The following is a 13107-nucleotide window of genomic DNA, read 5'->3' as shown; positions in this document are numbered from 1 at the left end:
ATCTGCAGCTTCACTCCTGAGCCCAGCGAGCCCACGAGCCCACCAGGAGGAACGAACAACTCCAGACGCGCTGCCTTAAGAGCTGTTAACACTCATCGCGAAGGTCTGCAGCTTCACTCCTGAGCCAGCGAGACCACGAACCCACCAGAAGGAAGAAACTCCGAACACATCTGAACATCAGAAGGGACAGACTCCAGACGCGCCACTTTAAGAGCTGTAACACTCACCGCGAGGGTCCGCGGCTTCATTCTTGAAGTCGGTGAGACCAAGAACCCACCAATTCCGGACACAGTCTTACTGAGATTTTGAGAATTAGTGAAATTATATGCATGTGTTTCATCTTTTCCTACTTGTATTATGTTATAAGAACTGGTGAATTACCTAGGTAGATAGAACTCAATCCGAGAGGCTTTTTGGCGGGAGAAGAGAATGAAGAGGCCTTGAGAAACAAAAGTGGCAACATTTGAAGAAGAAAGTTATTTGAATGGGAGTTAAAAGGTGGCTTTAGTTTCATTTGTTGGAAAATGAACTTTGCTCTGATAAACATAGTTAAGCATACAAGAATTTAAGCAACTTGATAACTTTGGCAGGAAAAGTGAAGTTTTGGTTAGCTTACCTCAAAGAAAATATTTCAAAAGTATTGTTCTTGAGCATTATCCAGAATAATAATAGATTTAAAACACCAGTCTGTTTTGAAATAGGCCATGCTGTAGGGAATCTGGTTAAAAAACAAAATGCTGCAAATGATATTTGCTGTTTAATTTGATCACATACTACCATTAAACCTGAATGAAGGTGAATTTAATCTTTTTTTAACCTTCGTTAATTTGTTGTGGTGTCTATATTTTACACTAGGTATTTTTCTCAAATGTCTGGTTATATGTATGTGTCCATATTTAAGAGAAGGAGTCTCAAGAGCTGATTAGAAGCTCAGCACAGGGGAGAAGCTTACCATCTGTGGTCTCTACTCTGCTGCAGGGTGATCTAACTTAGTCTTTCTTTAGAGAGGTAGGGGTAGAGCTGCCAGCTTCCATTGGTTGAGAGCTGTGCTACTGATAAGAAGATAGTTCAGTCAAGGAAATAAGAAAACATTATAAGGAAATAAGAAAACGTAAATAAGAAGTGTTGAGGCCATTTGTGATAGGAATGCCCCAGGCAATGCAAAGGGCCAGAGGCAGGACTGTTGTTGGTATGTTAGATCAGTAGTTCTCAAAGTGTGCTCTTCTGATCAGCAGCATCAGCAACTTGTTAGAAATACAAATTCTCAGCCCCACTCCAAAACTACTAAATTAGAAACTCCAGTGGTGTGGCTCAGCAATCTAAATTTTAACACACTCTCCAGATGATTCTGATACACATTGAAGTTTGAAAACCACTGTGTTAGATAAAGAGCATGGAGGCCAATAGGGCTGGGACCAAGTGAGTGAGGGGGGACAATTTTAGGGGATGAGCCAGAGGCCAGATTATATACGGATTTGCCTAGTTTGTGAGATAAGAAACCAATGGAAGGTTTTAAACAGAGGAGTTAATGTGATCTGATAGATATTTTTTAACAGATTATTTTGACTACTGCATTGAGATATGGGTATAGGGGGCTAAGGATTGAAGCAGGGAGTCTGTTGCAATAATAGCTTAGAGATGATATTCAAGATGGTAACAGGGAATGTAGTGAGAGGTGGTTGGAGTCCAGAATTAATTTTCAGAGAGAATCAACAGAATTGATTGATGGATTAACTGAAATTAAACACTAGGAGCCATCACTAAAAATTCTTTCTGGATCTGAGAGGAGTAAAAGCAAACAAATTAGTAGATGGGAAAGTAGCAACTTGTAGTGCCAAGTTATGATAACATGGTATATTCTTCTAGTTTATGGCATTTTTATTGCTTAGAGAACTAGATCTCAAGTTTGCTGGGTAGAAAACTATAGTTCTTACAGAATGCTAGAGAAGTTTTGGGTTTGTTTCAGTTCTGATACTCTACGGGCTGTTAAGAAACTCTAAGTTAATGACTTCTTGATGGCAAAATCTGAAAGCCTCATCTTCTCTGGACTCTTCACTGATTATTTTCTAGTTGAAAACTTTATAGCCCTTGGCTTTGAGACCCCACTGTCTTCTCATTCTCCCATGTCTTTCACCGCTGCTTGTTAGTCTATGTCTTTTGTTTTTCTTTGCTCATCCTCTAAATTTGAGGTTTTCTTGAAATTTTAGTACCTTGTTCAACATGTTCTTCCTCAGTAATTTCGTGTAGTCCAGCACTGCTTGCACATTGCTGTTCTCAGATCTGTACCTCCAGACTCTTTCCTGACTTTGAGAGCTGAATTTTCAATTGCCTTTTGGATACCACTCAATACATTCTAAACTAAACTCATTAGTTTCTCTTATTTCCAGCTATACTCTTTTTTCTGTATTTCCTATCAGTTTATTAACATTACCAATCACCTTGTCCCTCTTCACTCTCTATCCAGTTACTGTCCAGTCTATCAGTTCTGCCTATGAAATTCCTCTTTCTTTTTCCTTATGCCCCACCTGTCACCACCTTGATTTATTTGCCTGTTGTTTATAATTGGGACTACTGAAGCAGATTTCTAACTGTACTCAATGGTTCCAGGGAGAAGGGTGAATTAGTATGGTTTTCTTTTTAACTTAAAGCAGTCACTATTTGAAAGCTGTTTTTTTTCATTTATGTGCAAAAACAATAATGCTTTTAAACATTTTACATTTTTTATGTAGTATTTGTTTTCACTTGTAAAATTAGGAGAAAAATAATTATAGCTATAGAAGGCCAATCAATGGTTACTTTAATCTTTTTGCTCCATTCAAGGGTCCTTTCTCATTTTTATGATTATCTGAGGGAGAATCAGGATAAATGAGCATATAAGATTATAAGGAAGACCTTTGATAAGTATAAAGATAAAGAACTTAAAACATAAGGTATCATAAGATACAGTCTACTCATTCAATCTGTGGAAGGTCATTTGTTTTTAAAGCTTGTTATTCTATAAACCTAAAGACCAAACGTTCACGGATAAAAAGATATTTCAATAAAATAGGTTTCCAGACTGGGGAATGTGGTGAAATCTCATCCCTACAAAAAATAAAAAAATTAGCTGGGCTTGGTGGCACACACCTGCGGTCTTAGCTACTTGGGAGGCTGAGGCAGGAGGATTGCTTGAGCCTGGGAGGAGGCGGTTGCAGTGAACTGAGATGGGGCCACTGCACTCCAGCCTGGGCAACAGAGTGAGACTGACCCTGTCTTTAAATAAATAAATAAATAAATAAATAAATAAATAAATAAATAAAAAAATAGGTTTCCTATTTTTACAAGGGAATTAAAAAATGATGTATCCAAATCAACTTTATCTTGCCATCTTACTTGAGTCAAAACTTGTTTCTAAAGGTATGATGATTAACTTGAATAATTTTTTTCCTGGATTTTAATCTTTTCAATAGTATATATGAAATTATAGTAGATATTATAGATATGTAATAGTAGTGTATAATTGGAAAATGAATCAAGTACAGTGATTCTATAAATTGTTGAGTTTTTCTATTGTTTGAGGTCTAAAATTTTCTGCTTTTTAATGTTAGGTATAAAGGAGTCAAAAATTATGTTCACTGCCCTAAAAACAGTATTCGAAAAAAAAAAAGTTTGTAAGACTATTTCCCAGGAGCAAATCACCTAGCATGATTTGATTAGTACTTTTCTGCTGTAGGCAAAACTGATTTCTATTGCCTCAAACCTCTTCTCAGAGAACACTTGATTGACTATCTAAATTATTTAGCAACACTCTACCTTTCTCATTCATTAATTGCAAAAATATTTTTGAGCCCTTACTCTATGCCAAGCACTGCTGTGTGTGCCAGAAGATCAGTAACGAACAAAACAGAAAATGTTTCTGCCTTTGCTGAGCTTACATTTCAGTGGAGGGATATGAAGAAGTTGGCAAAATGTCTTCCCCTAGTAACTTTAAGTTAGATTTCCAATTCAGATTCTAAAAGTTCTAAAATAAAGTCAAATTAAAACCTAGATAATGATATTAATAACTATGGCACAATTTAGATATAATTACAATCTCAGTATTATTTCCTAAATTTGGCATAATTCTCCATGTTCTTGTTATACACCTGATTGCTAGATACAAATGGAACTGCATATTCCTGTTAGTTCCTCACTTTAAAGTGTCTTTCTTAAGTTATAAACATCAGTCCTTAGCCATAGCTTTGTGGAGTAGGACTACTTATGTATAATCGAAAACTGTTATAGTCAACTAGGTTTTTAATCAATTAGGCAATTAGGTTTTCCTCCCCATTTCTGCAGCTTTATTGACATACAACAAACTGCAATTTCAAAGTCTACAATTTGCTGAGTTTAGATATATAATATATACCTGTAAAAACTACCATCATAATCAAGAAAACGAACATATATATCATCTCTGTACATTCAGACAGCTATTTGTGTGTGTGTTTTTGTGTACAATGTTTTGTTATAAAATATTTCAAGCACATGAAAATATGTGACAGTGTTTCTAATTCTAATTAATGGCAGAATGAAATGGTTGGATGAAGCCTCCAGAGATTAACAATTATAAAATCTGGAAAACTATTTGAAGGCAATGGATAGTGATCAGAAGCAGGTAGAAAGTAGGGTTTACCTTTAAAAGACCATACTACAATGAGTAAGAATTGCAAAGTTTGTGATGTTTTCGCCTGAGGGAATTCCCCTATCCCTGGATCTCATATGGCAGAAAACTGATAGTCTTATTAGCTCAAAGCAGAGTTCAGAGCTGGCAGAGTGGCTGAGAATTAAGGGAGGAGATTCTAGAAGTACAGAAAAGGGGAGATCCAAAATCTAAGTATAAGATCTGGTGAAATCTGTGACCAAGTACTAAAGTGCATTTACATAGGAATAACCTAAATGAGTCTGGTAACAACAACAACAGCCACAACAACAACAACAAAAACAACAAAAAAGTAGGCAGAAATGTGAGAGGGGCCTACACTTGAAAAGCAAATACACTGGTTAAGATTTCTGTGTTTGTTGACTGAGTGTCTTCTGTGACCTATGCATAGCTATAGTGGCAGAAAGTTGAAGTTTTAGTGGCTTGGATTATCAGATGACAGAGTTGGGAGCTGATAGAGCATATGGAAACTTATAAAGAAATCTCATACGCAAGAGAATTGCACAGAGAGTGAGCCCTGAAATCTGAGCATAAATTGTGCTCAAATCTTTGGTTGTGTAGTTTGTTTAAACTGCACAGGTACAGAAGAGACCTTCAAAGGGCTATACTAAAAGGCATTTGTTGGTAGCTGCAAGAACCAAGCAGAGAGATGAGGTGCTTCACTCTATGGGAGAGACAAAAGCCTAGTTTGAGTCTAGTCAAGTTAACTGCCTATTAGAATGAAAGCTCAGTTATCATCACAAGAGCATAACAGTATCCAGAGTCACTACAACATGTTATCTACACTGTCTGGTTTTTAACCCAAAATCACTAGATGTGGAAAGAAACTGAAAAGTGTGATTGATATTCAAGAAATGTATGATTAATATTCAGTTAATAAAAAATGATTCTAATTGGGCCCAGATATTAGATTGAATAAAGTCTTTAAAGCCACTAGTATGAATATGTTCAAAGAACTAAAGGAAAACATGTTCAAATAAAGACAAATATGTTTTAATGAGTGATCAGATAGGGAGCCTTAAAAGAGAACTAGTAACTATAAAAAAAAGAATTAAATGGAAGTTCTCGAGTGAAGAGTACCATTTTGCATTCCCACCATCAGGTCAACTAATCTAGTAACAGTAGGCCTAGCAAAGGCCTTTACACCAGCAATGAATGAGAGTTCCTGTTGCTCTACATTGTTACCAGCATTTGGTATTGTCAGTGTTCTGGCTTTTGGCTATTTTAATAGGTGTGTAGTGCTATCTTGTCTTAATTTGCATTTCTCTGATATATGATGTGGAGCATCTTTTCAAATGCTTATTTGCCATTTGTATGTCTTCTTTGGTGAGGTGTCTGTTAACGTCTTTGACCCACTTTTTAAGTTGGATTGTTTGTTATTGTTGAGTTTTAAGAGTTCTTTGAGTATTTTGGATAGCAGCCCTTTATTAGATATTTCTTTTGCAAATATCTGTTTTTAGATAAAATGATTATACTGGCACTACATGTTCAGTGGTAAAAATTTGAAAAAAATCACTAAAGGACAAAGTAAAAATTAAAAATTATCCATACACCTAACACTTGGAAGTAACAATGGTAACTTTCTGGTTTTTAAAAAAATGTACATATAGTTTTTTTTTTTTTGCACATATAGTTAATACATGTTTTTTAAAATAATGCATCAATGGAGACTTCCAGTACCTTTGTTTCAAGTATTTATTCATTAAACTTTTTTTCTAGTATTAATTGTAGTGGCTATATTTATAAATCTATAATTTCAAGGTCATCCAAGACCACTTTTATATTTAGCTCCAATAAATCCTAAGTCTTGCTTATAACTAATATGTCTCAGTGTCAGATAAGTAACGTCTGTTTATGCAGAAGAAGGCTTTTGGGATTATAAAAACTAGAGATGGCAGATTCCACCTAAAGGCATTCAGATTCAAAAATTTTAAAACCACTGTGTTGGCCAAACATAACACATCTTCAGGCTCTGGCCACCTCAGCTCTACTCTTTCCTAAAAAATTAGTTGATGTCTCTGCAAAAATATTGGCCTATTTTTCTAATACTTTAAGATATACATAATTTAAATAAAACTGGGTTACACAGAAGTCTTTACTAGATCATGCCCTATTATATTTTATCACCTTCTAAGCTCTTGGTTTGTCTAGCTGGGCACCATCAGGTCAGCTAATCTAATAAAAGTAGGTCTAGCAAAGGCCTTTACACAGAACACTCATACTTCTCCCTCTCCACTTTAGAAAAAACTTAGATGGCTCATATTAACCCTAAACCACTGGACAGTAGGATGGGTCAGCACAACTGTTGATGTAGTTTTTACAAGATGGAGGCAACAAAACCAATTTTCTGTGTCCTGCCATACCTCTATCCACATGCCAATGCAAGCCTATACTATACATATTTTCCCTAACAAGGTAAATTTGGGGCAACATTTCTCTTTAGTTTACTTTTTAAAAAAATTCTTACTCCTGAAAATCTTTGCTTTATAAAAAAAGTCATTGTTTATAAATATAGTCTACATTTTATTTTTTATTTTATGTCATACATTGTTTTAATTTGTTATTTATTGTTTTATCTTAGACTAAGAAGAGTAAAGATTCAGAGACTTCTAGATTAGGAAGGGTCTCAGAGAAAGTGATCTTCATCATTTATAAAACAAATTAATTGATTAGTACCACCCTAGAGATCATGAAAATAAAAAGAAACTGATTAATTGAAAAGTGACACTGGGTGTGGTGGCTCACTCCTATAATCCCAGCACTTTGGGAGGCCAAGACAGGCAAATCACTTGGGGCCAGGAGTTCAAGACCAGCCTGGCCAACATGGGGAAACCCTGTTTCTACTAAAATACACAGATTAGCTGGGCATGGTGGTGGGCACTTGTAATCACAGCTACTTGGGAGGCTGAGGCAGGAGAATTGCTTGAACCTGGGAGGTGGAGGTTGCAGTGAGCCAAGATCATGCCACTGTACTCCAGCCTGGGTGACAGAGTAAGACTCTGTCTCAAAAAGAAAAAAAAAAAGAAAAAAAGAAGAAAAGTGTCACTCTGGGTTTGGTCAGGAAAACAGAGCCATGGTATGTATTGAATCAATAGGGAATTTAATAGAGAAGTTTGGGGTTACATGACTGTAGGAGAAGTTGGAGAAATGACGATCTGTGGTAGGAAACTCAGTGAAGCCGCCTGAAGCCCTGGAGCAGGAAAGAAAGCCATGCATGCATTACAGCGAGGAAGTCTGGACACCTGCGTGTCTGATCACCTTCCAAAAATAATAGTCTTTGCTTCACTGGTGACTTCCAAATCTTATGCAAGTTCTTCTCACTGGTAGACTGTCACCTGAAGCTATAGGGGAGGGGATTTTGGGGAATGTAGCTCCAAGCCTTAGAAGGGACTGGTGGTGATAGTGCCAAATTAACGTGGCACAGTTGCAAATCCAATTCATAGCACTCACTCATTCTGTAACTCCTACCTTTCTTGATCTTTTCCTAGACCCGAATGTATGTATGTTTCCATTTGTTATTAAGCAACCCTGGAGTCTTGATGTCTTATACTTTTTCATTGAATCATTTTAGATTGCTTCCTACAGATATAGACATCTTTCTAAGAGTTATTAAAAAATAACACTAATTTCACTCATTCCTATTTCTTGAACTCTAAACCTGAGGTAGGTTCACTCTGTAAGCATTGCTTGTACCTTATTACTCACTTGAGCAAAGCCCCAGGTTATTAGAACTACAAACATGAATTTCACCAATGATTTAGATTCCCAGGCTTAGTAAAGAAATATGTAAATAAAGACTGCATTAATAATTATTCTGAAATACTGAGAAATCTCAATATTTGCATTTGCTGGATGCTTTGAGACTAAAGTCCACAGTGAGATTACAGAATAGAATCTGTTTTCCAGATTGATAGAGGAAAAATGTTTATATAGCACTTAACCTGCTTGTCTAAAGCCAGTGACCTAAATTCTAGACTGTACCTGGTTAAAACTACCCATGAATAACAACCCTTACTTACCTTCCTCTTTATCAACTTATCTGTAGATCATTTGAAAGAAAGTCTTTCATGGCAAAGCAGATGATGAGTAATTGAAATGCAACTCAGTATTTTTACTAAATGATTGTTCATTGCTTTCCAAACAACTACGTTAGAAAAACTTGGCAGATTTGGAAATACACTTTTTGAATTCTAAGTGGTTGAGAGATATGAATTAGCTCACAGAACAATTGAGTATGTGGGTGATAATATTATTTTGGAGAGTGTTCTTCCATTTAGCAGAAAGATGTGTAAAATTTAATAGTTGCATTACATGATCAAAATTCATTTGTAAACAATGAATTTTATTGCTAACAGTTTTAGTCGTGACTCAAATATAAATTGTATACATGTGAATGATTATATCTTGTTTTTGGGTCAATAATTCTTTAAGTTACATTAGTTTTATAATGTGAAATTAACTGCTAGTGGATCAAAGTTAAGTAATTATTTACCTTGGACCTCAATACACAAAATTTGGCATGCTAAGATAATATCTGATGATGCTAGTTGTAAGATAACGTCAGTGAGTAAGTGGGTAATACTAATGGGTCCACTAGTTCTTGGAAGACAGTTAAGTAAAAAAAATTTTTTTTCTCTAAACATGTTAGTCAAGCCTAGCATTAGCTGAAAGACTGGTAGTGAATTCAGAATTATTTTCAAAGTACAATGTGAGCTCATTGGATTTACTGAAGAATTATTTTGGGCTTTAAGATTTCATGTGCTGTTTGAACACAGCAGAGAACATGTAGATTTTCTTCAGTGATACATGAAAATATCCACTTTAACAGGTAAATATTGGGAAGATGGATTCACCCATTGAAAAGTGGAACCTAATAATTGGCAACTTGGCTTTAAAGCAGGTAAGTGGTACACATATTTGTTTACAGATCTTGGGTGTACAAATTTTGACTGTTATCTATAAGATTGGTGTAAATTTTAGTACTATGAGTCTACCCTTTAATTGTTTTCAGAAACACCAAAACAATAATTTAGTACCTTGAAAAAGTGATGGAATAAATGGATACCTATGAGCTCTGAAACTATTCTTTGTTTAGAAACTAGTTTTTACAAATATGAAAAATATATACAAAATGTGGAAAAATATACAAAATATTTTCTATCATAAGTGTGTGATAGACCCAGAATTTGCATTAATATATCTGTTTAGTAAATATTTAGCACTTCATTAAGTGCTATTTTTTACTTTGATATTTAAAGATAAACTGAGCTCTTTTCTATATATTATGATCAGATATTTGTTTGTTTTCCTTAATTTGTTAGTTACTAGTAGTAATATAAACAATACAGTAGTTTACCAATTACACGTACACTGAATTGTGAACTGTAGATCGTGTATAATCTACAGCTTTTTCTAATCTTAGATGAGTTTCTCTTTTTCTTCTCCCTTCACCCTCTCCTACCCCTAAGACTGAAGACTGCGACTACCCCTAGTAATTCTCTAGCTAGTGTGAGCTTAGGGAATGCACACTAATTTTGGTATTAGTTCACCTAGGACATAATGTTGAGAACCTGGTTGCAGGAACAGAATTTCATGTAATGTAATTCAAGGACAAAGAAATAAAGCACATTTTTTGAGTATGTGTGCAAGTGCTTGTAAGATCACAGATGTGGAAATGAGAAAATCTGAGATCTGACCTCAGCTTTAACATTAAACAGTTTATAACCTTTGTTAATCTATTTAACTTTTCTGGGCTTCACTTTTCTCTTTTATTTATTTTTTTCTTTGAAATAAATTTTTCCTTTATTTATTTATTTTTCTGAGGCAGGGTCTTGCTCTGTTGCCCAGGCTGGAGTGCAGTAGTGCAATCATGGCTCACTGCAGCCTTGACCTCCTGGGCTCAAGTGATTCTCCCACCTGAGTGCCCGAGTAGCTGGGACTACAGGTACACGCCACCACGCCTGGTTAATTTTTGTACTTTTTGTAGAGATGGGGTTTTGCCATGTAGTCCAGGCTGGTCTTTTCTTTCAATTTTTAATTTTTGTGGATACATAGTAGGTGTATATATTCATGAGATGTTTTGATACAGGCTGCAATGCATAACAATCACATCATCTAAAATGGTATATCCATCCCCCCAGCATTTATCCTCTGTGTTACAACAATCCAATTATACTCTTGTAGTTATTTTTTAATGTACAATTACATTATTGACTGAAGTCACCCTGTTATGCTATCAAATACTAGGTCTCATTCATTCTATTTTTTTGTACTCATTAACCATCCCTACCTCCCCCATACCCTCCTACTACCCTTCCCAGCCTCTAGCAACCATCCTTCTACTTTCTGTCTCCATGAGTTCAATTGTTTTGATTTTTACATCCCATAAATAAGTGAGAACATCCAATGTTTGTTTTTCTGCTCAGCTTATTTCAGTTAGCATAATGACCTCCAGTTCCATCTATGTTGTTACAAATGACAGATATCATTCTTTTTTATGGCTGAATAGTGCTCCATTTTGTATAAGTACCACATTTTCTTTATCCATTCATCTGTTGATGGTCACTTAGTTTGCTTCCAAATCTTGGCCATTGTGAATAGTGCTGCAACAAACATAGAAGTGCAGATATCTCTTCAACATACTGATTTCCTTTATTTGGGATTATATACTCAGCAGTAGGATTGTTGGATCATATGGTAGCTGTATTTTTAGTTTTTTGAGGAACCTCCGAACTGTTCCTCATAGTGCTTGTGCTAATTTACATTCCCACCAACACTGTACGAGGCTTCCCTTTTCTCCACATCCTCACCAGCATTTGTTATTGCCTGTCCTTTGGATAAAAGCCATTTTAACTGGGGTGAGATGATATCTCATTGTAGTTTTGATTTGCATTTCTCTGATGATCAGTAATGTTGAGCACCTTTTCATATGACTGACTACCATTTGTATGTCTTCTTTTGAGAAATGCCTATTCAGATCTTTTGCCTGTTTTAAAATCAGATTATTGGATTTTTTTTCCTATAGATTTGTTTAAGCTCCTTATATATTCTGGTTATGAATCCTTTGCCAGATGGGTAGTTTGCAAATATTTTCTCCAATTCTGTGGGTTGTCTCTTTACTTTGTTGATTGTTTCCTTTGCTGCGCAGAAAGTTTTAAACTTGATATTATCCCATTTGTTCATTTTTGTTTTGGTTGCCTGTGCCTGTGGGATATTACTCAATAAATTTTTGCCCATACCAATGTCCTGGAGAGTGCCCCTGATGTTTTTGTGCAGTAGTTTTATAGTTTGAGGTCTTAGATTCAAGTCTTTAATCCATTTTGATTTGATTTTTGTAGATGGTGAGAGATAGGGGTCTCATTTCTTCTGCATGTAGATGTCCAATTTTCTTAGCACCAATTGTTAAAAAGACTGTCTTTTCCTCAGTGTATATTCTTGGCACTTTTGGCAAAAATGAGTTCACTGTAGATATATGGATTTGTTTCTGGTTTCTCTATTCTCTTCCATTGGTTTGTGTCTGTTTTTATGCCAGTACTGTCTTTTGGTTACTATAGCTCTGTAGTATAATTTGAAGTCAGGTAATGTGATTCCTCCAGTTTTGTTCTTTTTGCTTAGGATAGTTTTGACTATTCTGAGTCTTTTTGTGATCCCACATAAATGTTAAGATTTTTTTTTTCTATTTCTGTGAAGAATGTCATTGGCATTTTGATAGGGATTACATTGAATCTGTAGATTGCTTTGGGTTATATGGACATTTTAACAATATTGATTCTTCTAATCCATGAACATAGAATATCTTTACACTTTTTGGTGTCCTCTTCAATTTCTTGCATCAATATTTTATAGTTTTTTTTTTTTTTTTTTGAGATGAGGTCTTGTTCTGTTGCCCAGGCTACCAGGCTAGAGTGCAATGGCGTGATCTCGGCTCACTACAGCCTCCGCCTCCTGAGTTCAAGCAATTCTCCCACCTCAGCTGGGATTACTGGGGCGCGCCACCATGCCCAGCTAATTTTTGCATTTTTAGTAGAGATGGGGTTTCACCATGTTAGCCAGGCTGGTCTCGAACTCCTGACCTCAGGTGATCCACCTGCCTCAGCCTCCCAAAGTGCTGGGATTACAGGTGTGAGCCACCGCTCCCGGCCTGTTTTATAGTTTTTATTATAGAGATCTTTCATGTCTTTGGTTATTTCTAGGTCTATCTTATTTTACTTGTAGCTATTGTAAATGGGATTACTTTCTTGATTTCTTTTTCAGATTATTCACTGTTGGCATATAGAAATGCTACTGCTTCTTGTGTGTTGATTTTGTATCCTACAATTTTACTGAATTTATCAGTTCTGATAGTTTTTTGGTGGAGTCTTTAGGTTTTTCCAAATATAAGATTATGTCATCTGCAAATAAGGATAATTTGACTTCTTTCTTTCCAA

The 13107-nt window shown here is 35.6% G+C and overlaps 1 protein-coding gene across 8 annotated transcripts in view; it reads left to right on the top strand.

Annotated features, from left to right (window-relative positions):
* The window catches only part of SLC41A2 (solute carrier family 41 member 2), a 156877-nt gene that overhangs the window by 53987 nt on the left and 89783 nt on the right, over positions 1-13107 (top strand). For all 8 annotated transcript variants that reach the window (XM_009426136.5, XM_063786024.1, XM_009426133.5 and 5 more), the window contains exon 4: positions 9510-9581. In XM_009426136.5, the coding sequence (XP_009424411.1) occupies positions 9510-9581 (72 nt within the window). The remainder of the gene's footprint in view (positions 1-9509; positions 9582-13107) is intronic.

Source organism: Pan troglodytes, chromosome 10, assembly GCF_028858775.2.
Source record: "Pan troglodytes isolate AG18354 chromosome 10, NHGRI_mPanTro3-v2.0_pri, whole genome shotgun sequence".
Taxonomy (NCBI): domain Eukaryota; kingdom Metazoa; phylum Chordata; class Mammalia; order Primates; family Hominidae; genus Pan; species Pan troglodytes.
Note: the sequence above shows the minus strand (reverse complement) of the source record. Positions and strands in the feature narration are given on the sequence as shown.